The sequence below is a fragment of the Aquarana catesbeiana genome, linkage group LG04 (assembly GCF_042186555.1).
Source record: "Aquarana catesbeiana isolate 2022-GZ linkage group LG04, ASM4218655v1, whole genome shotgun sequence".
NCBI lineage: Eukaryota > Metazoa > Chordata > Amphibia > Anura > Ranidae > Aquarana > Aquarana catesbeiana.
The window spans coordinates 449,075,033-449,102,579 of record NC_133327.1 but is presented as its reverse complement, the minus strand read 5'-3'; the positions used below and the strand labels follow the sequence as shown (position 1 = coordinate 449,102,579).

Sequence of the window (27,547 nt, the reverse complement as noted above, 5' to 3'; positions counted from 1 at the left end):
TACACTGTTAGCTGTGAACTTCCACCTACTTAAAGTGTTACTAAACCCAGTAATATGAAAATAGTTCATCTGCCCCCCCACAGTGCCCACAACTTATACTTATCTTCTTTTTACATTAGAATATTGCCACTATATACCTTTTTGGCTGATCTGTATACCACGGTCAGTGATAAACTGCACAGTTTCTCCAGTGCTGAGAGCTCAGGTAGGAGGAGATTTCCACTTCAGCCTATATACACGCCCACATGTGTGATGCCAATATCATTTGACCTGGTTAGCTCTGAGAACAAGTAAATGTTCTCTCCAGCATAAAAGACACAACTGAGCATGTGCAGGTTGGCTACCCTGCCTGTGTTAGCTGGCTTTCCCCAGATAGACGGCAGGAAGGGGAGGATCTGTGCATACAGGATAAAACAGCCTTTTTACACAATGCAGAGGCTTAACCCCTTAAGTTCCACAGTGAGTATAACAAGCATGCTATGCTGCATATACAGATTTTACTGTTGTGGGTTTAGTAACACTTTAAGCTACAGTGAATTATAGGTCCTTTGTCCTGCTTGAACCATTAGTTGGTCAAACTGGTTGTAACCAGTTTTCAGCAGAACAAAAAAGGCCTCTCAGTATAAAATGTGCATGGGTGGAAGACAAAGGCTAGTTCATCCATGACTATATCATGAGTGCCTGGAACAAGAAGATCATCACCTTCCAAGTATTCTGATCACAAGTTGAAGAATCCCCTGGACTGGCATAATACTGTATTGATATAGTTTATCATATATATATATATATATATATATAGATATATATATGTATATCTATATAGATATATATCTATATCTATATAGATATATATATATATATATATATATATATATATATATATATATATATATATATATCTATATATATATATATATATATATATATATATCTATATCTATAGATATCTATATCTATATCTATAGATATAGATATCTATAGATATAGATATATATATATATATCTAGATCTAGATCTAGATATAGATATAATCCAAGCTACGGTAAGTACATTACTTTTATTGTTTTATTTTTTGTGAGTTGATGGGAAAAAGTGCATGTAGTGCTTCCCTCAGTTTTTATAGGCGCTGTATATCCAGAGCAGGGTGGTCGGACAGCACACCCCCTTTCATCACCATTGCTCTGTAGGAGAGTAATAAATAAATGGCACTGACTGACAGCACTAGTCTTGGCACCAGACTCTTGCCTGTGACCACCTCACAACTGAGCTTTGCCTGAGCTCAAACATCGGATCACCTGCAAGAGCTACTCCTCTGGTTCATTCAGGCACAATTGTGATTTAAAGCTTCAGCTGTTGAGCTCTGTAAACAACAGATATTTTTCAAGGTAGATGGCTAGCTTGAAAAACATGTACATATGAACCTAACCACCCGCACCACCTACAGTAAATTTTTCAAATTTACCTGGCTAAAAATATTTTTAAACATTTTGTGAGGAATATACAAAGAGCCCCTTGCAGGCTCTGCTCATGTGGTGTAAACACTGCACAATCAGAGAGAGGATTGTTAGCTGTCTGTAAACAGACTATACTAAATCTGTGATCGCTGTGATTGGACTCTCTATAAGGAATTACAGTGATCCCAAGTTACAGAGCTGGATAATTCTGTTCTATACACAGTTTCTATAAACCGAGCCGTCTGAGAATGGCTCAGTTTATAGGCATTAATGGGAGCACTGGCTAACCCGATGGTTACTGCTGTAGGAGGTTGTTTGTAAACAGCACTGCAAAAATAAGCATCAACCACTATGGTGGTAGGTAAGCTGCATCAAAAAAAGGTGCAGGTATATTCTTATTCTATATTCTATAGGTCTGTTCTTATGCATTGGTAGATCATTAAAATAACTGGATTGCTTTAATGCAATGCACATTCATGTGCAACATAATGCATATTAGCATGTGAGTGACTCTAGAGATAGCAGCTGGAAAATTCTAAGTGCAATGATTATAAGGTCAGAATCAGTCAGTTTAGTGGACACCATGACTGAAAGGCCTAATACATATGGGCATCTGGCATCGTATGGGCATCTGGCATTGTATGACATAAAATGTTGATGAACCTCTCTGCCTGGGAGCCAAAAGTGCTACATACAGTTTCTCACAAAAATTAATGATTGCACAGGACTGTATTATGGTATATGCCAGTACGTGCATAAACATACACAAGTGTATTGTACCTAAGTACACTCCTGAATGCAGTTATTGTTGGCCTTAAGCAGCGGTGGCGTAAAATAGAGGCAATTTACACTGTATGCATGTAAACTTTGCTCAAACGTTACATGTGTGCAGTATGCATAGCACTTTTTAAGCAGGATCTTGCTGCCAGCTTCTGTTAGCAAAATCGTACTAGTTATGTACTAATTGCTGTATTTTCATTTGGCCTTGTGTATGAGTCTTGGGAGAGCTTAAAGGAGAAGTGTAGCCAAAGCTTTTTTTGGCTGTACTTCTCCTATGGATGACAGGAGTGTAGTTCATTTTGCACTTCTGTGACCAGTTTTCAGTGGACAGCATGCTAAAGCCCACTGACGGCTGACGTCATAGAGCCATATAGTCGGGATCCACCCAGATGCCTGGACCAGCAGCTGCCTCAGCCTCTCAGCGAGCCGCCGAGAGACTGAGCCAGCCTCTCCCACCCCCTCCATAGCCCAGTGCTCCAGTGAGCACTGAAGGGGCAGAGCAGAGAGCCGGTGACTGACAGTCACCGGCTCTCTGCAGGCTGAAGGCTGCGAGACTAGAGCGATCAGCAATGTTTTATTGGAATAGGTGCATCCGAGCACATACTTCCTGTGCAATGCCTGGTAAGCCTCAAGAACACAGCACTCCACCTGTGATGTCTCTGTAAACCTCCAAATAGTCCATGCAAAAAGTTAGAAGCCAGGCTGACCATCTAACACATACAAATGAGAAATTTAAATAGAAACAGACATCTGGAGGTATATATTTTTTCATCATATGCTTTCATTATATTTAATGCTGTTCCTTTTTTTATTTTTGTGATACATGTTTTTATATACATTCATGTACAATTGTATGCTTATAGTTCTCTTCTTTTGCGCCCCTTTTTTTGGGGACTGTGACCCCTGGGGTTGACCATGTGATTTAGTCTACACTATTTAGGCCATTTTGTGTCACTTAGAGAGTTCTTTGCCATGAAGTGCCATGTTGAACTTCCAGTGACCAGTATGAGAGAGTGAGAACGACATAGGCATGCACACAGGGTGTGCCGGAGGTGCCTGGGCACACCCTAATCCCTATGTGCAATGCAGATTCCCCTTGCTACCAGGCCATCCAATCCACCCCATGCCCCATCCCAGTTTCAGGATTGAGAGTGGGGAAGGGCCAATAAATACGTCATTTAGGCTGCGCACACCTATGGAGAATGATAACACCAAATTTAACACACCTGCCCCCCATTCACACCTGAGACTTTGTAACACTTTTGTGAACTACTGTATGTACTAAGGCCTGTTTCACACTATACCGTTCCTCTGAAAAGTGATTCATGGTGGATTGCTTTTCCAAGAGTAGGCACCTAGAAGGTGATATCTGCCCCCTCAATAACTGTTCTTTTTATTTCTTTTAGCTAAACTGGGATTTTCTATTAAAAAATACCATGTTGCAACCAAGTGTTTAGTTAGCGGTTGCAGCACAGCCCCATTGGTTTGCATGGGTTGCATTAGCCAGCAGGACTTCCTGCCAAACATGTATGGTTTCTATCATTTTGCCAGACCATGTGAATGACCCCTAAACATGAATTTTAGCAGGATTTTCTGCTAGCTCTGTCAGCAAGAACTGTTCCATGCAGAAACTATGCATATGCCCATGTGAATGAGCCCTAACACTACCTTCTGCAGACAGGGCTGCTGTCCAAGAGTGTTTCTTCTTCTCCATAGAGGAGCCCTAACACGGGATCGCCAGGTGAAAGTGTGTATGTTAAATCATTTTTGGTGTATTTGTTATGCATTTTCATGTTTTCTCTGGGATTTCTTTTTTTTTGTTTTTTTGTTTTTTTTTTTTTATGAGGAAGAGACTGGTTGTTAAACACAAAACCCTACCAAAAATACACCAAAAGTCATGTACATCCATTTTTGATGTGGTTCCATTGAAGTCTATGGAGCCAAATATGCACTTTTTCCCAAATCGCACTGCAGGAAACTGCATTAGATGTGAATGAGACCCATAGAAATTAATGTTAAATGGATTGTGGTGTATTTCTGCTGATCTGCAAACACATTAAAAAACGCACAGAGGTGCACCTACAGTAGCCTGAGGACAGGTAAGCTGCAACATATTCCATTTTTGTTTCACGGCTTGTTCACACCTAATTTGGTCACTGAAGAGTGATTCCAAAGCAGATCATTTGACATTGGTGAGGGGGTGCTGCATCTCCCCTCTGCCTGCCTTCACCTATTGAACCCCACGCTAACGCACTGCATCTGCGGGGATCTTGCAGAACAGCTCCATTTACTTGGAAGGGTTATGCTCAGCGAGCGTAAACGTGACAGGGGGTATAATTACTGCACCTGCAGATTAAGGGGGAGCGGTTGTGGGGCAGTAAAAGGGCGGCTCAATCGTTGGATTTTACCACCCCTCAGCTGCCCTAAGGGTTTAGAGACACTTTAATAAAATGAGCCTCCATGGAATGAATGCTTCCCAGCACTGTGAATTATAGCACATAAATGTACAGGTTTACCTCCAACATCTGAACTCCAGTCACATTTCACTATTAATCATAACACATCATTGCCACTTACGGTTGAATTCTTCATCATGGCTCTAACGGTGAAACCCTCAGAAGAAGCCGTGCTGGCTTTGCCCTTGGTGTGCTCGGACTGGGCAGCCTTCCCGGTGTTGGTCTCAATCACCATTTTTTCCAGAGGAGAGAATTCTCTATGGAGTGTAACCGGCGGAACACAGGTGAACAGTGGTAGCCTCTTACTGATGTTTACATCCGTTGTCACAGCAACAACGGAACACGCTGCCCGTCGTTGCTAGGCGACATATCAACAATGCTTGTTACGCAGCATGTGTGATGAGGCCTTATTCCGCGTCCTCCCGCCGTACTACACGGGACCCGCGCATGCGCTGTATACTTGTATTGGATGTAATATTGGAGATTGGGGAGCGGGTGTGATAGGTGACCGTCATGGTCAGGATTGAGGACGAACGTTACAATGTCGCACATCAGTCAGCGGGGATGTGTCCTTATGTTATCGTAGAGAGAGAGATACATTGTACATAGAAAGTACGGCTGTGTGGCTTAGGAGATGAGGAGTTTGCAGTGTGATAGTTCAGGCCTTAGTTCCACCCAACTAGACGGGTTAGTAAATATTGGATCGAAATACTCAGCAATATACAGGGAATTGAAGTGTGTGTAACCACAGCTCTCTTCACACTTTAGCGACACTGCTGCATTGTGTTTTCTGCTCTTTTATTACATATTACAAAAAAAAGTACATGTAGTTCACCCAATAAAAGAAAATATATATATATATATATATATACATATACATACACACACACACAGGGCCGGTGCTACCACTAGACAAACTAGGCAGCTGCCTAGGGCGCCCGGCCACTGGTGTTCCTACTCTCTTCTCTCTGCAGCAAGCAACTAAGTCTCCACATCAGCAGGAAGCCACCGCTCCGTTCGCACAAAGTGTCAGAGGCGCAGCGGCGGTGCAGGACTGTGTCCCTACTCCTGAATGAATGGAAGCAAGTCAACATTCATTAATGGGCACTGGTAGGCTGCATTGATGGGCGCTGGTGAGGCTGTATTTTATGGGCTACAAACAACAGGGTAATATGGCACACTCTGGATATAGCTGTGTATCACTAGCAAGATGGAATGGGCTGGGCAATAAAACAAGTCTACACAAATCAGTATGTCCGTGTGGGGAGAATAATATGCTGTCTTTAGAAGGCTGCCGGTTCAAAAGCGCTGTGAGCCAACAGTGCAGCCGGATAGTGGCCGGACAACAGATTATCATCATCAATCAGTGACGCCAGGCTTCACCCAGGGACAGTGCAGATGAACACACATATGATACACCTATGCTGGCAAATGTCGCTCATTTGTGAGTGTTCCCATGCTTATTTTTAACAATTAAAATAATTAACTTGCTGCACTCATACCACGTACACATGAGCAGAATTTCCGACAGAAAGAGTCTGATGGGAGCTTTTCATCGTATATTCCGACCGTGTGTATGACTTTTTCTGTCGAAAATTTAGGCGGATTTAGATAGAGAACATGTTCTATATTTTTCCAACGGAATAAATTACTATCCGAAAAAACGCTCGTCTGTATGCTGTTCTGACGCACCAAAAACGACGCATGCCCTGAAGCAAGTACAAGACGGAAGCTATTGGCTACTGGCTTTTGAACTTCCGTTTTCTAGTCCCGTCATATGTGTTGTACATCATGGACGGTCAGAATTTGGTGTGACCGTGTGTATGCAAGACAGCTTGAGCAGAATTCCGTCGGAACTCCGTCGGAAAAACTTTCAGAGTTTATTCCTATGGCAAAACCGGTCGTGTGTACAGGGCATTAGAGGGCGCTGTTCTTTGTCTTTCCTGCATTTGATGTGTGCTTCATTATAAAGGTGGGGTATACATGGGCAGGGCAAAGGGGGTGGGGTCAGGGGTGGATCCGGGGGGACGGCAAAATGAGGTTTCGCCTAGGGTGTCAAAAATCCTTGCACCAGCCCTGCGTGTGTGTGTGTATATATATATATATATATATATATATATATATATATATATATATATAAATAACACACCTATACCCACAGTTGATCCAGAGGAAGGTGAAAAAACCCACCAAAGCATGCTCCAGTTTGCTACAGCAGGGGAAAAAATCCTTCCTGATCCCCCCCCCCCCCCCGAGAGGCAATCAGATAATCCCCCTGATCAACTTTACCTATAAATGTTAGAGCCCTTTCACACCGAGGCACTTGAAAACTGCCCATAAAACACAGAGCGCTTTTGGGGCGCTTTTGAGACGTTAGCGGTGCAATTTTTTGAAGGTCATGTGACTCAAACTGCTTCAAGAACCAATTTGACGTGCTTCCCATTCAGTTCAATGGAGTGGGGCACCTTTGAGACACTTTTTTAGCACTCCAAACATGCTCCAAAGATGCTGCTTGCAGGTGTTTTTTCACCTCCCTGCCAGCGCACCATCCCAGTGTGAAAGCATTTGTTGGTTTTAATGGGAATATGTTTTCATGAGCTTTTCAGGCCCTTTTTTTTGTTAGTGCCTCAGTGTGAAAATGCTCTTAGTATCTAGTTATATTATGTACAGCAGTGGTCATCAACCCTGTCCTCAGGGTCCACTAGCAGGCCAGGTTTTATGTATTACCTTGGGGAGATGCAGACTAGAATACTGCAATCACTGAGCAGCAAATGATATCACCTGTGATGTATTTCAGTTATCTTGCAAACCTGGCCTGTTAGTGGGCCCTGAGGACAGGGTTGATGACCACTGATGTACACTAAGGCCTGGTTCACACCTATGCAGAAACACAATACAGTCCATTTAACATGGTTTCCTATGGATGTAGTTCACATCTGTGCATTTTATGGAAAGGGCCAGGGACTTTTTTTTATGGTTTTTGGTTCCATATACTTCAATGGATCAAAAGCATGCAATGAAAAATGCAAACTGCAACCTGCATAAGGCCTGGTTCACAGCTATGCAGGTTGTAGTTTGCATATTCCAGGTGCATTTTGCATTTTTCAATACACGTTTTTAATCCATTGAAGTTTATGGAACCAAAAACCAGAAAAAAGTCCCTGGCCCTTTCCATAAAATGCATAGATGTGAACGTGACCCATAGGAAACCATGTTAAATGGACTGTAGTGTGATTTAGCAAAACTGAAAATGCACTAAAAAAAGAATGCGTAGGTGTGAACCCAGCCTAAGGCTGGATTCACACCTATGCATTTTTAGTGCATTTTGCAGATTTGTACTACAGTCCATTTACCATGGTTTCCTATGGAACATGTTCTGTTGTGCAAATCTGCAAAATGCAAAAAGCACTAAAAATGCATAGGTGTGAATCCAGCCTTAGGCTGGATTCACACCTATGCATGTTGCTTTTGAGCGTTTTTGGAGGTTTTTTTTTCATGCTTGGCACGTTTTTGAGCAGCGTTTTTGTAGCGTTTTTGCGGCGTTTTTGCCGCGATTTGCGTTTTGCGTTTTTTTTTTTTTTTTTTCATTTTTTTTTACAGTCTTAAAAAAAATTACAAAAAAAAAAAAAATAAAAAACGGCAAAAACGCTGCAAAAACGCTGCAAAAACGGTGCACTTGCGTTTTTGATGCTTGTCCATTGAAATCCATTACATGCAAAACGCTGCTTTTTGCATGAAAAAAGTCCCCGACCCTTTCCAAAAACGCAGAGATACAAAAAAGCATTGATGTGAACATGTTCCATAGGAACCCATGTTAAAAAATTCCCATGCATTTCTGCAAAATGCAAAATGCATCAAAAAACGCGCTAGTGTGAATGGAGCCTTACTGTGAAGAAACCTTTCCGTATTTGGAAACAAAATCTCTTTTCCTACAAATGTAAAGAGTGCCCCCTTGTCCTCTGTAATGACCTTAAAGGAAAATAACTCAACAAGCAAGGTCCATGAAGACATGGATGATCGAGTTTGGGGTGGAGGAACTTGACTGGCCTGCACAGAGTCCTGACCTCAACCCGATAGAACACCTTTGGGATGAATTAGAGCAGAGACTGCGAGCCAGGCCTCATCCAACATCAGTGCCTGACCTCACAAATGCACTTCTGGAAGAATGGTCAAACATTCCCATAGACACACTCCTAAACCTTGTGGACAGCCTTCCCAAAAGAGTTGAAGCCGTTATAGCTGCAAAGGGTGGGCCAACTCTGGGCTTGAACCCTACGGACTAAGACTGGGATGCCATTAAAGTTTGTGTAAAGGCAGGTGTCCCAATACTTTTGGTAATATAGTGTCTATGCTTCTTAATTTAAATGTGGATATATAGATTGTTTTTTTTTTTTACAGAAGAGCACTTTAAGATTTTGTTGGTTTATATGATAGGATTTGCACACAAGCCTTTTTGATACATTGTATGTTTTGTATAGTATAATTTTACACCAACACGCTGGTATTTATATGTGGAAGGACACGATCTCACATACCCACTGTGGTTTATATTTATATCTAAACACAGAGTATTTAAGAGTTGTAACACAGTAACTATCCACATGCAAAATAATTGCAACATTAACATTTTTAATTATTGAAACACAAATAGAGAAGTGAAAACAAACAGCTCCCTCTTGCACAGCGCTGTCATCCCGATAATATAAACATACATTGAATTCTCTCAATTTTGATAGCAGCAGTGATCACTTAATATTGATCATCCAGGCGCGGTTCACGCTTCCCTCTATATTTCAGATGAGGTCTCACTAATGATTTGTACAATGAAAAATTGATATCTCTCTCTTTCTGCTGTCCATACCTCTCCTAATACAAGAAAGGATTTTGCTCACTCTGGAAACCGCAGCTTGGCATTGCATGCTATTATTGAGCTTATGATCTACCAAAACCCCCAGATCCTTCTCCACTATGGATTTCCCCAGTTGTTCTCCCCCTAGTATGTATGATGCATGCATATTCTTAAACCCCAAGTGCATAACTTTACATTTATAAACATTAAACCTCATTAGCATTTCTTTTTGAGTGGCACCGGTCCAAAACCGAGCTAAAAAAGTTCACGTACCAAATTTTGGCCCTGAGCCAAGCGTGTGTTGTGTTGCAAGACTGCAACAAGCCTTTGGGGTGCCATTAAGAAACAAAAGCACCACAAGCATGGTGTACATTTTTTGCGCATTTGCAGAAATGCTCATTTCTTCCAAGGTGTCTACTACACGTCAGTGTTAAAGGGACCTTAGGCGACTTGAAACCACAGGCAGAATCAGCACGATTCTGCCCATGATTTCAAATCACTTTAAAATCATGGCAAAACACAAGACATGCACTTGGATTGCATTCATTCTTAAAACGGAGGTCCTAACGATTTTTTTTTTTTTTCAGTCAGCAACTACAAATACTGCAGCTGCTGATTTAAAATATGGACACTTACCTGTCTAGGGCGCCCGCGATGTCATCTTCGGTAAGGGAATCAGGAAGTGAAGCCTTGCGGCTACACAGCCTGGTTCCCTACTGCACATGCACTTGTCGCACTGCGCAATCCCACAGGTCCCTGCTGTCTTCTGGTAAGGGCTTCCTCCATGTTGCATTTAAAAAGGTTGAGAAAGGCTGTTCTAAGGGCTTGGTTAGAACTGTGGTTGAGCCATGTCTTTAGCACCCCCACCCAAGCTGTAAAGGCAGTGGACAGAGGTGTCTACATGCCATGGTGGCCATGCTTTGCTTTATACCTGGAGCAAAAACTATCACTACTGTCCAAATCTATTTGTTTGAATGGGTTGCATTCAGTGGTGGCACTGCCTGCCGAATGTGACCCATTCAAGCAAATTGGGATGCACCATGAATTCCCCACAACCGCATGCACATTGCTGCAGCATTTATGGGGTCATATTGCTTCCTCACCTGCTGTCAAACACCTCTGAAAGTGATCTGAACATGGATGATTTTTTAGAGGCATGGTTGTTTAGACACAAGTTTAAACATAGCCTAACAATGATTTTCCTTTATTTGCTCCCTTTAGTCTGTTAAATGTACCATTCAAAGTGTTTTATTATGTCTACTCAACAACAAAAATATCTGTTCACCCAGCCAGAGATCCCATGAGCTTATCATTTTCTGAACTGTATTAGCATTGTTCCATACTTTCTCTTATTGTGAACTACAATATACCTACTTCTGTTATAGAGAAGAGAGGGAGGTGTTATGTAGTCCTAACACACTCCCTATCCTAGGGTGACAACACTGCTCAGGACACTTGTCACCCTAGGGCAGGAAGTTAGTTACAGGATTACTAGGTTACAATAATTAAAGCGGAGTTCCAATCAAAATTGGAACTTCTGCTTATCTATCTCCCGGCGCCACATTTGGCTCCTTTCAGGGGGAAGGGGGAAACGCATACCTGTTTTTGACAGGTCTCACTTCTGGAGACGGCGCAACGGCACCGTCCCTTGGAAGTTCGGCCCCCCTCCTCCTTCCTTCGCCACCGAGCCAATTAGAAAGTGCAGCGCACTGCATGCATGCGCAGTAAGGAACCGATTGTGAAGCCAAAAGGCATCACTGCCGGTTTCCTTTACTAGGCATGGTGGTGGCAGCACTCGACAGCTGAAAATTGGCTGGGGTGCCGTCATTGCGGGAACCCTGGACAGGTATGTGTCCTAAATGTAATCCTGTGGGTATAATTGAGAAAAAGGCGCCACTACTCAAAATACCACCACTGCGCCTCTGGATAGATACAGAGTATGTGGAAGCTGCCACTTAAAAAGATCAAATATAAAAGATGAATTTTAACTACTAGTCAATCTGGGATAATGACACAAAGTCAAAATAGCGGCGCTAAATGTTTGTGCATAAGGAGTATTAAAAACAGCCTTCAAGATTTAAACTCACATGGTACAAGTTAAAAGACAGCAAAAGTAACTAGGGTAAGCCTTTCAAAGCCTCCAGAGCAGCGGATAAAACGGCCATGGCGGACCCAAGGTGTGCAGGCATAAGGTTGAATCTCACCCCTCCCTTGGTCCTGGATCTAAACCTGCTCGTCAACTTGCTGGTTGACGAGCAGGTTTAGCCAACGCTCTTGTGGACATCACTGGATCGAGAGGGGGCTCAGCTAAGAATTAGGTGGGGCTGGGGGGGCTGCTGCAGACAGAAGAGTTTTTACCTTCATGCATAGAAAACAGGCTTTGGCTGTACTTTTCCTTTAATGAAACTATCACACAACCTGTCTCTCTGCTCCTGCTTGACATTACTTGGGACAATTGATAAATGTCTCCGTTTATGTTGTGAACTCACCCTCCGGGGCCCAGGCAGGCTCTTCCTCAGCCCAGGCTTTAGATCCAGGCTCTTGCTCCCTGAAGCTGGAAGGTCCTTCAGGAACCCTCTTTCCTAGTCCAGAGGGCCTCCACAATCCCCCTCTCATAGTCCAGGGCATCCAGACACCTGCTTCCCTAGTCCAGGGTCTCCAGACACCCCCTCTCCTAATCTGGGACCTCCAGGCAACCCCTCACCTAGTCCAGTATCTCCCTTGTATCTCCCCCCCATCTAGGGGCCTTTACCACACTAACCACCATTTCCTAGTCGATGGCCTCCTCTGCAGCCACCCCCCCCTAGTCCAGGGTCTCCTTTGCACTCCTCTCCTAGTCTAATGCCTCCTTTACAGCCCACCCAAAGTTAAGAGCCTCCTCTGCACCCTGCTCTCCGAATCCAGGTCCTTTATCAACCCCACTTTTCAAGTCCAGGGCCTCATCTACACCCCACAATCCAGGGCCTCCAGTGTACATCCCCCAGTCCAGGGCCTCCTGTGTATCCCCCTCCTAGTCCAGGGCCTCCCGCGCACCCCCACTCCAGCACCTCCAGTGCACCTCCAGCCCAGGACCTCCTCTGCACCCCCCAGCCCAGGGCCTCCTCTGCACCCCCCAGCCCAGGGCTTCCTCTGCACCCCCCATCAGCCCAGGGCCTTCACTGAACTCTCCAGGCCAGGGCCTCTACTAACCCCCCTTAGCCCAGAGCCTCCTCTGCACCCCCACTCAGCCCAGGGCCTTCACTGCACCCCCCAGCCCAGGCCCCAGTCCAGGGCCTCATTTGTACCCCCCAGTCCAGGGCCTCCTCTGCACCCCACCGTCCAATCCAAGGCCTTCTTTGAAGCCTCCCCTTCTCTGGGATGCCTCACGCAGAAAAGACATAGGCTGTTTGGGCACTGGCAGGACTAGGAGGGAGACTTGCCTGTCCATTACACTTGATTGGGCAGCAGTGACACCCTGAGAGCAGCAGTTCCCAGTGCAGGTGGGGGCGAACCCCTGGTGGTGCCCCCCTAGATGCGCCACCTTGGGCAGGCGTTCCCCTGGCCCCCCCAGTTTCGGCCCTGCCTCTGTGGTATTTGTGGCAGTGATTTTTTTAATGCTTAAAGTGAAACAATAAAAATGAAATATTCCTTTAAATATTGAGTCTAGGGGGTGTCTATAGTATGCCTGTAAAGTGGCGTATTTTCCCCATGTTTAGAACAGTACCACAGCAAAATGACATTTCTAAAGGAAAAATTGTAATTTAAAACTGATCGCGGCTGTAATGAATTGTCGGGTCTCCGCAATATAGATAAAACTCATTGAAAAAAAGAGCATGGGATCCCCCCAGTCCATTACCAGGCCTTTGGGTCTGGTATGAATATTAAGGGGAACTCCGAACCAAAATTAAAAAAAAGAAATTGTGTGGGGGTCCCCCTAAAATCCATACCAGACCCTTATCCGAGCACGCAACCTGGCAGGCTGTAGGAAAAGAGGGGGAGGAATGAGAGAGCGCCCCCCCCTCCTGAACTGTACTAGGCCACATGCCCTCAACATGGGAAGGGGGGTTTGGGATAGCCCCGCAAAGCACCTTGTCCCCATGTTGATGGGGACAAGGGCCTCATCCCCACAACCCTTGCCCGGTGGTTGTGGGGAGTCTGCGGGCAGAGGGCTTATCAGAATCTGGAAGCCCCCTTTAACAAGGGGACCCCCAGATCCTGGCCCCCAGTGAGAAATGGTAACGGTAGTATCCCTACTATTTCACAAAAAAAGTGTCAAAATGTTAAAAACGACAAGACACAGCTTGGGGAGACAAGTCCTTTATTAAAAAATACAAAAATAAAAATGTCCAGCTATGTCCATTCATCTTCTTCTATCTCGCTGCGACGGACCAAAAAGAAAAAAAAAAAACGCAACTGATCCTCCTCTATGGGAGGCCCCCGCCGTGTGATGCTTCTTCGCTGATGACAGTTCTTATATAACTGAGGGGGGTTCCACCCGGTGACGTACCTGGGTGACCCCACCCCATCTGATGCCATGGGGACTTCCCTATGGCTTCCCCATGGCATCAGAGGGGAGCGGGGGTCATCCGTTTACGTCACCGGGTGGCTCCGTCCCCTCTGGTGCCACAGGGACTTTCCTATGGCTTTCCCGTGGCATCAGAGGGGGGCAGGGTCACCCAGATATGTCACCGAGTGGCCCCGCCCTCAGTTATATAAGAACTGTTAAAGACGATAAAGCGTCACACGGCGGGAGACTCCCATAGAGGAGGATTGCAGATTTGTTTTTCTTTTTAGGTCCGTCGCAGCGTGAAGAAGAAGATGAATGGACATTGTGGGACATTTTTATTTTTTAATAAAGGACTTGCCCCCAAGCTGTGTCTTGTTGTTTTTAACATTTTGACACCTTTTTTGTGAAATTGTAGGGGTACCTTTGTACCCCGTTACCATTTCACACTGGGGGGGGGAGGCCAGGATCTGGGGGTCCCCTTGTTAAAGGGGGCTTCCAGATTGTGATAAGCCCCCCGCCCACAAACCCCACTGGGCATAGGTTGTGGGGATGAGGCCCTTGTCCCCATCAACATGTGGACAAGGTTCTTTGGGGGGCTACACCAAAGTACCCTCCCCATGTTGAGGGCATATGGCCTGGTACGGTTCAGGAGGGGGGCGCTCTCTCGTTCCTCCCCCTCTTTTCCTGCAGCCTGCCAGGTTGCGTGCTCGGATAAGGGTAATGACCTGGGGAGGACCCCATGCTCTTTTTTTAATGAGTTTTATCTATATTGCGGAGACCCGGCATTTAATTACAGCCGCAATCGGTTTTAAAATGACAATTTTTCCTTTAGAAATGTCATTTTGCTGTGGAACTGTTCTAAACATGGGAAAAATGCGCCACTTTACAGGCATACTATAGACACCCCCAAGGCACAATATTTAAAGGAATATTTCATTTTTATAGTTTCACTTTAAGCATTAAAAAAATCACTGCTCCTGAAAAAACGGCCGTTTTTACAAATATTTTTTGCATTGATAAATGTCCCCTGGGGCAGGACCCAGGTCCCCAAACACTTTTTATGACAATAACTTGCATATAAGCCTTTAAAATGAACACTTTTGATTATTCATGTTCGTGTGTTCTGCCAAATGTTTTGCCTGTTTTAGTGCAAACCGAACCGGGGGGTGTTCGGCTCATCCCTATTCACCAGCTCTTGGCATAAGTCATTCATACATTTTCTGGATTTAGAAATATACAAGTTAGGGAAGTCCCTGGGGACTCGTACATATTTCAAAGAAACAGATTGCAATGGATACATCTCGACCCGAAGTTGCCACCACCCCAATTGGGTAAGAGCAATACCAAAAGGATAGTTTCTAAGAATAAAACAGAATTGTAAAAAGAGAGAAGATTATCAAGCCCAAAGAGGCATGTTGATAGGTAGGTTCCTAGAAAAAAGCTATAGAAAACAACAACTGCTTAAGACTAGGGAACAGTTGGGACAGATGGATAGAAACACCCTATTGGTACCAAAATCTAGGAATCAAGGAGGAGATCAGTTTAATCTTGCATTTGTTACATGATTTAATTCACACTATAGGGAAGTAGAGCAAGCCATCCGGAAACGGTGGCCTATATTATTGAGAGATCACACTTTGAAAAAATCCTTCCACCAAAACCTAAATTTATTTACAGAAGAGCACCGGGACTTAGGCTCCTTGTAATAATATATAGGTCGAACTACCAGGACCTTGGCCAAAAGGGTCGGAGAACACGTAAATAACGTAAAAAAAGGGTTTAAAAAGCACAGTGTTTCCAACCAGATTAGTGCATAACAGAGATCCCTCTTTACTTAGATTTTGGGGAATAGACAAAGTCCGTCCCCTATTGGAGGGGTCAAGATATGACTAAGGGAGTCTCCCAAATGGAGACCCGGTGGATATATAGGCTCCAGTCTATATATCCCCAGAGCCTAAACCTATCTATCTATGTCATTTTAAACGAGTTTAATTTTTACATAGAGTTTTTTCATTAATTTATAGTTATCATTGTTAGTTGCAATTGTCTAGTAGGTGTGTGTGGCATGGACGGACGATGTCCAGAAATGGGGTAAATTCCTTTTTTGTCCCCAATTTCCATGTTTGTGGAGTCTAGTAAATCACACCCCTTTGTGCATTATAAAAGCAAACAGGAAATGGGAGTTTGTCACTTCCTGATGAAGCCAGTACGGTGAAACGTACGTAGAAGCGCAGGCTTGTCACTTCCGGGTGCTCTATGCGACATCCTTTTGGTATATCCAGAACACTGTGTGGACCGTACGCCGCCACAATTCCGATATATCCACCGCACATGCTGTAGACACCTTAGTTCTGGGCATAGCACAGTCACATGTGAGAGCAAAATCTTTTGTTACCTTTTAAAATATTTTTTTATTAAAACTTACTACACCATAGGAGAGCTTTTTGTGTGTCCTTGGTGGAGTCTGCTCCCATATCCTCAGCTGCCATCTGGAGAGGGTCACTCAGTGGAGAGGTGCATATCTAGGATTCCTCTGATCCATTCAACCTAAGCGCATTTTGACCTACTGTAAAAAGTGGTCAGACACCTTTGGTGAGTTGCCATCTATCTCATGAGCACTCGTGGTGAAGCTTTTATTTGAAGGAACATCAAACCAGAAGATTTAATTTATTTATGGTGTTGGGATTGTCACTTTGGACTTTATATAGTTATTTGCTCTTTCAATCATCAAATGCTTTTTCTGAATATTGTTCACATTAATTTTGTATGTGTTTAGCGCCAACACCTACATGTGATTTTTTATATGGTTCAGTGTTTACACTTTCTTAATCACTTGCCGACTGCCTAACGCAGATATACTGCGGCAGAATGGCACGGGCAGGCAAAATCACGTACCTGGTACGTGATTTTCCTCCAGCGGGCGGGGGGCGCATTGCGCCCACTCCCGGTGCCCGAGGCGGTCGGCATCGTTAGGGGAGCGATCAATGCTGAGGGGGAAGCCACTCATTCGTGGCCACCCCCTCGCAATCGCTCCCAACGAATGACAATCTTCCTCTGCCTCTGTAATGTAAACAGCGGCAGAGGAAGTGATGTCATCTCTCCTCGTGTCGGTCTTTTTCGTTCTGGAGCCGAGGAGAGAAGGCATCAAGTAAGTGCACCAAACACCACACGTACAGTAGAACACTCTAGGCACACTTTTCACCCCCCATCACCCCCCAATCACCCCCCTGTACCCCCTGTCACAGTGACACCAATAGCTTTTTTTTTTTTTTTTTTACTGATTATCGCATTGGTGTAAGTTTATGTGGTAGGGCAGTTAGTATTAGCCCCCTTTAGGTCTAGGATACCCCCCTAAACCCCCTAATAAAGGTTTAACCCCATGATCACCCTCCGTCGCCAGTGTCACTAAGCAATCGTTTTTCTGATCGCTGTATTAGTGTCACAGGTGACACTAGTTAGGCAAGTAAGTATTTAGGTTCGCCATCAGCATTTTATAGCGCCAGGGACCCCCCATATACTACCTAATAAAGGTTTTAACCCCCTGATTGCCCCATAGCTAACCCTTTCACCAGTCATCACTGTATAACTGTTACGGGTGACGCTGGTTAGTTTGTTTTTTATAGTTTCAGGGCACCCGCTGTTTATTACCTAATAAAGGTTTAACCCCCTGATCGCCTGGTCTGCGTCACCCCAGGCAGTGTCAGGTTAGCATCAGTACCGCTAACACCCACGCACGCAGCATACACCTCCCTTAGTGGTATAGTATCTCAACGGATCAATATCTGATCTGATCAGATCTATACTAGCATCCCCAGCAGTTTAGGGTTCCCAAAAACGCAATGTTAGCAGGATCAGCCCAGATACCTGCTAGCACCTGGGTTTTGCCCCTCGGCCCAGCCCTGCCCAGGCCACCCAAGTGCAGTATCGATCGATCACTGTCACTTACAAAACACTAAACACACATAACTGCAGCATTCGCAGAGTCAGGCCTGATCCCTGCAAACAGTTTTTTTGGTAGCGTTTTGATACAGTCGCTAACAGTCAGGAGCTTTTTTACCTGTGAGTCTCACTAGTGTACCACTAAATTTAGAGCCCAAAATGGCAAATCGAAGGTACACTAATGAAGAGGCCTACACGTTTCTGAGCATGACAGATAGTGAAGAGGAAGTCACTCATCTGTCAAATTCAGGCTCAGAATATGATCCTGTAGATGACAGCGGCTCCATGACAGATAGCTCTGACGATGGAGTTGTGGTCCCTGCCAAGGTCAGGTGTACCAGACCCCAATTGTCTTCTGCTGTTGAGGTGCAGGAACCGCAGGGCTCCATGGAGCAGAGAAGTACTAGCACCGCTATTATAGCTTGGGGGTCTACGTTCCAAAAAAGGGTCATGGGGGGGGGGGGGGGTTGTGCCATCTGGGCATTTTATGGCCTTCAAAACTGTGATAGGTAGCGAGGAGTGAAATCAAAAATTTACGCCCATAGAAATCCTGAAGGCGGTGCTTGGTTTTCCAGGCCCCGTACGCGGCTAGGCTCCCAAAAAATCCCACACATGTGGTATCCCCGTACTCAGGAGAATCAGCAGAATGTATTTTGGGGTGCAATTCCACATATGCCCATGGCCTGTGTGAGCAATATATCATTTACTAACAACTTTGTGCAAAAAAAAAAAAGTTTGTCATTTTCTTGCAACTTGTGGCAAAATATAAAATATTCCATGGACTCAACATGCCTCTTAGCAAATAGCTTGGGGCATCTACTTTCCAAAATGTGGTCATTGGGGGGGGGGGGGGGGGGTTGTGCCATCTTGGCATTTTATGGCCTTCAAAACTGGAACTTAGAAATCCTGAAGGCGGTGCTTGGTTTCGGGGCCCCGTACGCGGCTAGGCTCCCAAAAAGTCCCACACATGTGGTATCTCCGTACTCAGGAGAAGTATCAGGATGTCTTTTGGGGTGTAATTCCACACATACCCATGGCATGTGTGAGAAATATATCATTTAAGTGACAACTTTGTGTAAGAAAAAAAGAATTTATTTTTGTAATTTTCCAAAAACTTGTGGGAAAAAATACAATTTTCCATGCCTCTCAGCAAATACCTTGGGGTGTCAACTTTCAAAAAAGGGTTCATTTGGGGGATGTTTGTACTGCCCTGGTATTTCATCACCTCAAGAAATGTGATAGTGAAAAAGTAAAAGCTGCGTAAATTCCAGTATATATGACATATAGACGCTATAACTTTAACGCAAACCAATTGATACAGTATACACTTATTAGGATTTTTTTTCCACGTATGCCCATGGCTTGTTTGAGCAATATATCATTTAGTGACAACTTTGTGCAAAAAAAAAAAAAAGTTTGCAATATTCCCGCAACTTGTGTCAAAATATAAAATATTCCATGGACTCAACATGCCTCTCAGCAAATATCTTGGGGTGTCTACTTTCCAAAATCGGGTCATTTGGGGGGGTTTTGTGCCATCTTGGCATTTTATGGCCTTCAAAACTGTGATAGGTAGTGAGGAGTGAAGTCAAAAATTTACGCCCTTAGAAATCCTGAATGCAGTGCTTGATTTTCAGGGCCCTATACGCAGCTAGACTCCCAAAAAGTCCCACACATGCGGTATCCCCATACTCAGGAGAAGTAGCTAAATGTATTTTGGGGCGCAATTTCACATATAACTATGGCATGTGTGAGCAATATATCATTTAGTGACAACTTTTAGTAAAATTTTTTTTTTTTTAATCATTAGTCAATCACTTGGGACAAAAAAATGTAATGTTTAATGGGCTCAACATGCCTCTCAGCAATTTCCTTGGGGTGTCTACTTTCCAAAATGGGGTCATTTGGGGGGGTTTTGTACTGACATAGGCAGTCATAAACTAAAAGCTGTGTAAATTCCAGAAAATTTTCCCCTAGTTTGTAGACGCTATAACTTTTGCGCAAACCAATAAATATACGCTTATTGACATTTTTTTTACCAAGGACATGTGGCCGAATACATTTTGGCCTAAATGTATGACTAAAATTGAGTTTATTGGATTTTTTTATAACAAAAAGTAGAAAATATAATTTTTTTTTCAAAATTTTTGGTCTTTTTCTGTTTATAGCGCAAAAGAAAGCTCTATTTGTGGGAAAAAAAGGAGGCAAATTTCATTTGGGTACAGCATTGCATGACCGCGCAATTAGCAGTTAAAGCGACACAGTGCCAAATTGTAAAAAGTGCTCTGGTCAGGAAGGGGGTAAATCCTTCCGGGGCTGAAGTGGTTAAAGGGGCAGCTATGTTTTAAAACAATACACTAGGCGCCATTTTCAACCCACTCTTTATCACATTGTTTGCACTGTGAGTTGCTGTCAGTGAATCAGTGAGTCACAAGAGGCTGATCTGCTGACAGTTTAAAAATGTACTGCTGCTGAGGGGGAGGAGGAGGCAACAGGAATGACACAGATTGTGCGGAGGGAACACAGATTAGAGAGGGAGATAAGAAAAGGAGAAAGTGTGACAGGACAAACTCTGCTGCCAGAGAAACACAAAAGTTAGGCCCCTTTCACGAGGCTGTTCATTTTTACTCATCCGCTTGCTCAGCGGGGATCGCTCTGTTGATCCCCGCTGAGCCTGCTGATGACAGGTCCGTCTCTGCTCACTGTGAAGAGATCGACCTGTCAGATCTCCGCTTTCCTCTATGTTGGATCCGATGAAAATGGACCGCTTGTCCGTTTTTATCCAATCTGATCCTCCAGACGGATGGAAAATAGGGTTTCCATCCGTCTGGATTTAGCGAATCGGATGTCAGTGGACATGTCGCTGACATCTGTCGCTCCATAGAGGTGTATGGAGTGTCCATTCAGGTCCACCTGCAAATCTGACAGGAGCATTTGAATGGTCCGCTCGTGTGAAAGGGGCTCCAAATTTACCAGTATAGTGTCTTATCATATCTTCCTGATGTTCTCTCCTATCCCTCAAGTGGCAGTGCCTCTGTAGCTGAACCAAGGCATACAATCAAGGCTGGAAATGTACTGTACATATTTCATTTACACAAAGTGACATATCGTTTTTGAATCCAAGGAGAGGGGGAGAGTTTCCCATAAGGTAGTGACTGCTCTGGGCTTCAATAAAATTGTGTCCTTCAGTAAAAAGAAACAGAAATAATGCTGGGAGCAATTTATAGCACACACTAATTTTAGTAGCATAATTATTAATGTGCAATGTATGTTATTTTGTTAAAGAACATTTTTATTATCAAACTGTTGTGGGTAAAGTTCCGCATTAAAGTCGAACTACACCCTCCGCTCCTTTACAGCCAAGGAAGCTGCCATCTTAGCCTCTGTTTGATCTGCAGTTGTCATGGTGCAGCACATGTAATTAATTATGACACCAGCCATTTGATGGCTCGACCGTTCAGATAAGAGCAGAAGCGACTCTGACAATTATTCCAACTGTTTTGGGAAACCGTTAAGGCTGGATTCACACTATTGCTAATTGGATGAGGTTTTCCCCGCATCCAATTCGCACGTCAGGAGACTGTGACTGGCTCTCAATGGAGATGGTTCACACATCTCTGGGGCAGCTGCAGAGCGAATTGCACAGGAGTCCCGTGCATCTTCTGGTTCATTTTAGGTCCAAATTCAGGCAAAAATTTGGACCGAATTGGACCTGAAACAGTGAACAGGGACGCACCGGACTCCTGCTGTCAGCTGCTCCGTACGACATTGTGAACCCAGCCTAAAACAACGGATTGGTTCTGCTTCAAAGCCCCATTAAAAGGGACAATCCAGTCCGATCTGCTTTTCAATTTTTTAGGCAGATCTGAACAGATGTCCATGCAAAACAACGCAACACTTGCATTTTTGATGCTAGGCAATTGAAGTCTATGACATGCAAAATGCAATCTGCCGCGGGAAAGGGTCCCTGACCCTTTCCAGAAAATACACGGGCGTGAACTAGATCCATAGGAAACCATACTAAATTGACTTTTCTAGAAAACGCATTAAAAAAATGCATAGGTGTGAACCAAGCCTAATGCCCCGTACACACGGTCGGACTTTGTTCGGACATTCCGACAACAAAATCCTAGGATTTTTTCCGACGAATGTTGGCTCAAACTTGTCTTGCATACACACGGTCACACAAAGTTGTCGGAAAATCTGATCGTTTTAAACGCGGTGACGTAAAACATGTACGTCGGGACTATAAACGGGGCAGTGGCCAATAGCTTTCATCTCTTTATTTATTCTGAGCATGCGTGGCACTTTGTCCGTCGGATTTGTGTACACACGATCGGAATTTCCGACAACGGATTTTGTTGTCGGAAAATTTTATCTCCTGCTCTCCAACTTTGTGTGTCGGAAAATCCGATGGAAAATGTCCGATGGAGCCCACACACGGTCGGAATTTCCGACAACACGCTCCGATCGGACATTTTCCATCGGAAAATCCGACCGTGTGTACGGGACATTAGACTGCTGTAAATTCCACAGGGAACAGAGGAAGTGACATAAGGCAGAAACACAACCTCAGTTGATTGGTAGAGGAAGGTAGGTGCTCATCAGCAGGGCCATTCCCCACTGGCCAAAACTCTGTGGACCTCTGCGGACCTGAGGAATACTGTGTTTCTAGCGCTCAAAGGATGTACCTGTGTAAGTGAATAGCAAAGGTGGCAGTGTGAGTGGTAGGAGAGCCGCAAGAAATCATATCACACAGTGTATACTTCTGCTTTCCAATTAGTGGGTTGTTTTAAAGAGATACAATTCTAGCTTTCATATTGTAGGTCTCATGCCAATTTTTAAAATAAGCCAAACATGCATAACCACACTCCCCTATGCCACTGACTTTTTTTTGTATAGGGGAACATAAAATTGCTTAGTATCTAATGGTACCTGCAGCATTCCTTCTCTTGGTGTTCTTCCTAATATAATTATTTGCTCTTAGTTTGATAGACAAACTGTACTGGAATTTGGTATTCTGGTGCCTTTTGAGACTAAAGAGGAACTGCAGTCTGCTCACATAATTTGTAATAAAAACATATTTGCCATTCTGAAGCTTCCCTCCAACCACTTTGCATATTATTTTATATATACTGTGATTCTGTACTTGCCAAATATGCAAATCTCCCTCCACTAAGTCTGGCTGCATCCATTATACTGTGGGCAGATGAAGCTGCTGCCTGTTCACTTCCTGGATTTACACAGATGCACATCTCCAGCTCTGCAGCTCTCATTGGCCCTCTTATGACTGACCCCCCCTCCCTTTCTGGCAAATTCTCACGAGAATGAGAGAGCTGTGCATGATGTCATAAGCCTAGGCTTTTTACCAGACAAGAAACAGGAAATGGGCTGTATAAGGTATTTACTGGCAGAAAAAAATATTTTACTATCCAAAGTTAAAACAACAAGAGCAGAGGATTTAATAGATGGAAAGATCAAAAATGACTGAAGCTTCGCTTTAATGCTTGTAAAGTTAACATTCAGCTTATGATTGCAGGCATGTCAAGTCACTGATATATATATTTTTTTTTTATCCAAATAAGTTTTATTGTAAGAAATCGTAACAAAACACAGTTTCAAACAAGCAGAAGGTAATTAAACATTAGTAATGTATACAAAATGGGTGTAGCATTTCTCATTGAAGCATAGTGAACCAGATAGAATAAACATTGGCCCAATATTCAACAGGGGTCTGTGTTTGGATTTAGATGAGGGATTCAACTGAACCTCGGCCTATGAAGTGCGAAGCATGTTGTAAAGGTATCACTTACTTCTCAATCTAAGATCAGCCCGAGTGGGCTTGCATATATATATTTCTTTGTCTAATTAGGTGAGGAAGGGTTGAGACAAAAAAACTGGCCATTGCCCCACCTACAGTGCCTTGCAAAAGTATTCACCCCCTTGGCATTTTTCATGTTTTGTTGCCTCACAACCTGGAATTAACATAGAATGTTTGAGGATTTGCATCATTTAATTTACAGAACATGCCCACAACTTTGAAGATTTTTTTTATTGTGAAGCAAACAACAAATAGGACAAAATAACAGAAAAAGTCAATGTGCATAACTATTTACCCCCCTAAAGTCAATACTTTGTAGAGCCACCTTTTGCGGCTATCACAGCTCCAAGTCGCTTTGGATAAGTCTCTATGAGCTTGCCACATCTTACCACTGGGATTTTTGCCCATTCCTCCTTGCAAAACTGCTCCAGCTTCTTCAAGTTGCATGGTTTGCACTTGTGAACAGCAATCTTTAAGTCTGACCACAGATTTTCTATTGGATTGAGGTCTGGGCTTTGACTAGGCCATTCCAACACATTTATATGTTTTCCCTTAAACCACTCAAGTGTTAATCTATTGGAAATTGAATAAGAAAATTGTATAATGTATGGCTAGCCTTAGGGGCAGTGCCGGACTGGCCTACCGGGATATCGGGAAAATTCCCGGTAGGCTGTCTGCACTTAGTGCCGTGGGGCTGCTTTTGGCTCAGAGCTTGGCTGGCTGTGTCAGCTGTGTCAGCGCGGCGGCCGCTGCACTATGCAATGTGTGTGTGTGCCTCCTCCTCCGATCCGGCGCTGCCCACTGAACTGCAGCGTGATATGCCTGTGTGCCTGAGGGGAGGAGCAGGAGAACGCCGTGCTGGTTGATTTCCCCCTCCATTCGTGACTTGTCCCGTGCGGCGCCAGCACCGCCCACTAATCTGCACGGAGAAGTTAACGGCCGCCCAGGCAGCAGAAGAATTAAGGTACTTAAAATCTCTCTCTCTCTCTCTCTCTCTCTCTCTCTCTCGCTCTCTCTCTCTCTCTCTCTCTCTCGTGCAAAAGCTGTATACAGAAACTAACTTAGTCTTATGAGTGCTGCTTGCTAATTATATATTGTATAAGCAAAAAACTTTACTTTTATTTCCCCACCACTGTGCCCATCAAACGCAGCCACTGCCATCAAGTGCAGCCACTGTGCCCATCAAACGCAGCCACTGTACCATCAAATGCAGCAACTGTACCCATCAATTGCCACCTCTGCGCCCATTAAACGCAGCCACTGTGCCCATAAATTGCCACCACTGTGCCCATCAAACGCAGCCACTGTGCCCATCAAACGCAGCCACTGTGCCCATCAAACGCAGCCACTGTACCATCAAACGCAGCCACTGTACCCATCAATTGCCACCTCTGCGCCCATTAAACGCAGCCACTGTGCCATCAAGCGCAGCCACTGTACCCATAAATTGCCACCACTGTGCCCATCAAACGCAGCCACTGTGCCCATCAAACACAGCCACTGTGCCCATCAAACGCAGCCACTGTACCATCAAACGCAGCCACTGTACCCATCAATTGCCACCTCTGCGCCCATTAAACGCAGCCACTGTGCCACCAAGCGCAGCCACTGTACCCATAAATTGCCGCCACTGTGCCATCAAACGCTGCCACTGTACCCATAAATTGCCACCACTGTGACCATCAAACGCAGCCACTGTGCCATCAAACGCAGCCACTGTACCATCAAACGCAGCCACTGTACCCATCAATTGCCACCTCTGTGCCAATTAAACGCAGCCACTGTACTATCAAATGCAGCCACTGTACCCAAAAATTGCCACCACTGTGCCCACTAAAGGCAGCCACTGTGCCATTAAGCACAGCCAATGTGCCACTACCATCAAACGCAGCCACTGTAACCATCAATTTTTGTGGCAGTCACATTTGTCTGCAGTTTGTACCCATAAATTGCCACCACTGTGCCCATTAAACGCTGTCACTGTGCCCATCAAACGCAGCCGCTATGCCATCAAACACAGCCACTGTACCCATAAATTGCCGCCACTGTGCCATCAAACGCAACCACTGTACCCATAAATTTCCACCACTGTGCCCATCAAATGCAGCCACTGTGCCATCAAACGCAGCCACTGCCATCAAGCGCAGCCACTGTACTCATAAATTGCCACCACTGTGCCCATTAAACGCTGTCACTGTGCCCATCAAACACAGCCACTGTACCATCAAACGCAGCCACTGTACTCATAAATTTCTGCCACTGTGCCCATCAAACACAGCCACTGTGCCATCAAATGCAGCCACTGCCATCAAGTGCAGCCACTGTACCCATAAATTGCCATCACTGTGCCCATTGAACGCTGCCACTGTGCCCATCAAACGCAGCCACTATGCCATCAAACGCAGCCACTATGCCATCAAACGCAGCCACTGTACCCATAAATTGCCACCACTGTGCCCATTAAACGCTGTCACTGTGCCCATCAAACGCAGCCACTATGCCATCAAACGCAGCCACTGTACCATCAAACGCAGCCACTGTACCCATCAATTGCCACCTGTGCCCATCAAGCGCAGCCATTGTACCCATTAAACGCAGCCACTGTGCCCATCAAACGCAGCTACTGTGCCCATCAAACGCAGCCACTGTGCCCATCAAACGCAGCCACTGTGCCATCAAATGCAGCCACTGTGCCATCAAATGCAGCCACTGTGCCATCAAATGCAGCCACTGTGCCCATCAATTGCCACCTCTGTGCCCATTAAACGCAGCCACTGTATTATCAAACGCAGCCACTGTACCCAAAAATTGCCACCACTGTGCCCACTAAACGCAGCCACTGTGCCATTAAGCACAGCCAATGTGCCACTACCATCAAACGCAGCCACTGTAACCATCAATTGCCGCCAGTTTGCCCCATCAATTGCCACCAGTTTGCCCATCAAATGCTGCCAGTGTCCCCCCTCCCCCCGCCCGGCACTTACCTGTCTCAGGTCAGCGCGTTCCTCCACGCTCCCTCCGATAGGCATCCAATCACAGCGCCTGTCGCTTCAGCCAATCAGGTGACAGGTAACCAGACCCAGTGCACCTGATTGGCTGAGAGGCGGGTCAGTGTTAGGGAAGCGATTTATTTGATTTCCTAACACAGCACTGTGTAAGCAGCGAACGTACAGCAGTGTGCCCGCTGTTTACCAATTTGGAAGCCTATTAGAGCCGACGGCTCTAATCAGGCACTTATAAAAACACCCTGCCGCTGTAATTCAGATGCCCGATGCCCGACAAGGGGCTGGACACCTGAATAGGGGTCAGCAGCAGCGACAATAGATAGATTCATGCGTTGCATGAATCTATCTATTGAAGATTGACGGTTGCAATGGACGCACCGCCACTGCCCAGTTGTATTTCCCCTGGGTGGGGAAATCCACCATGTTTTACATTATACGTCCCTATACACTGTGTGCCCTATAAAAAGGAGGTGGGCTTTTATATGTGTCTTATCTATATATAATGCACTCTTCAAATGTGCTTTAAAATGCATGGTTTTCCATTTTATGAACAAGAAAATAATAACGTTATGCTGTTGGTTGGGTATATTAATGCTATGGGGCTGGTATGACATTTTTTCCAGGGCTGGTTTTCATTCCCAGTCCGGCCCTGCTTAGGGGCTTCTGATGACTAAATGTGGGGGAGAAAGGAACCCAGAGCTCTCATCATTTATGAAATAAGAAGGACAAGCATCAACCATGAAATCAGAGCTTCCGG

The 27,547-nt window shown here is 44.7% G+C and overlaps 1 protein-coding gene across 1 annotated transcript in view; it reads right to left on the bottom strand.

The window, feature by feature from the left end:
* PACRG (parkin coregulated) overlaps positions 1 to 5,133 on the bottom strand; it is an 803,955-nt gene extending 798,822 nt beyond the window's left edge. The window contains exon 1 of the mRNA XM_073627473.1: positions 4,812 to 5,133. Coding sequence (XP_073483574.1) covers positions 4,812 to 4,925 — 114 coding nt within the window. The 5' untranslated portion in view covers positions 4,926 to 5,133. The remainder of the gene's footprint in view (positions 1 to 4,811) is intronic.
* Positions 5,134 to 27,547: the final 22,414 nt, after the last annotated feature.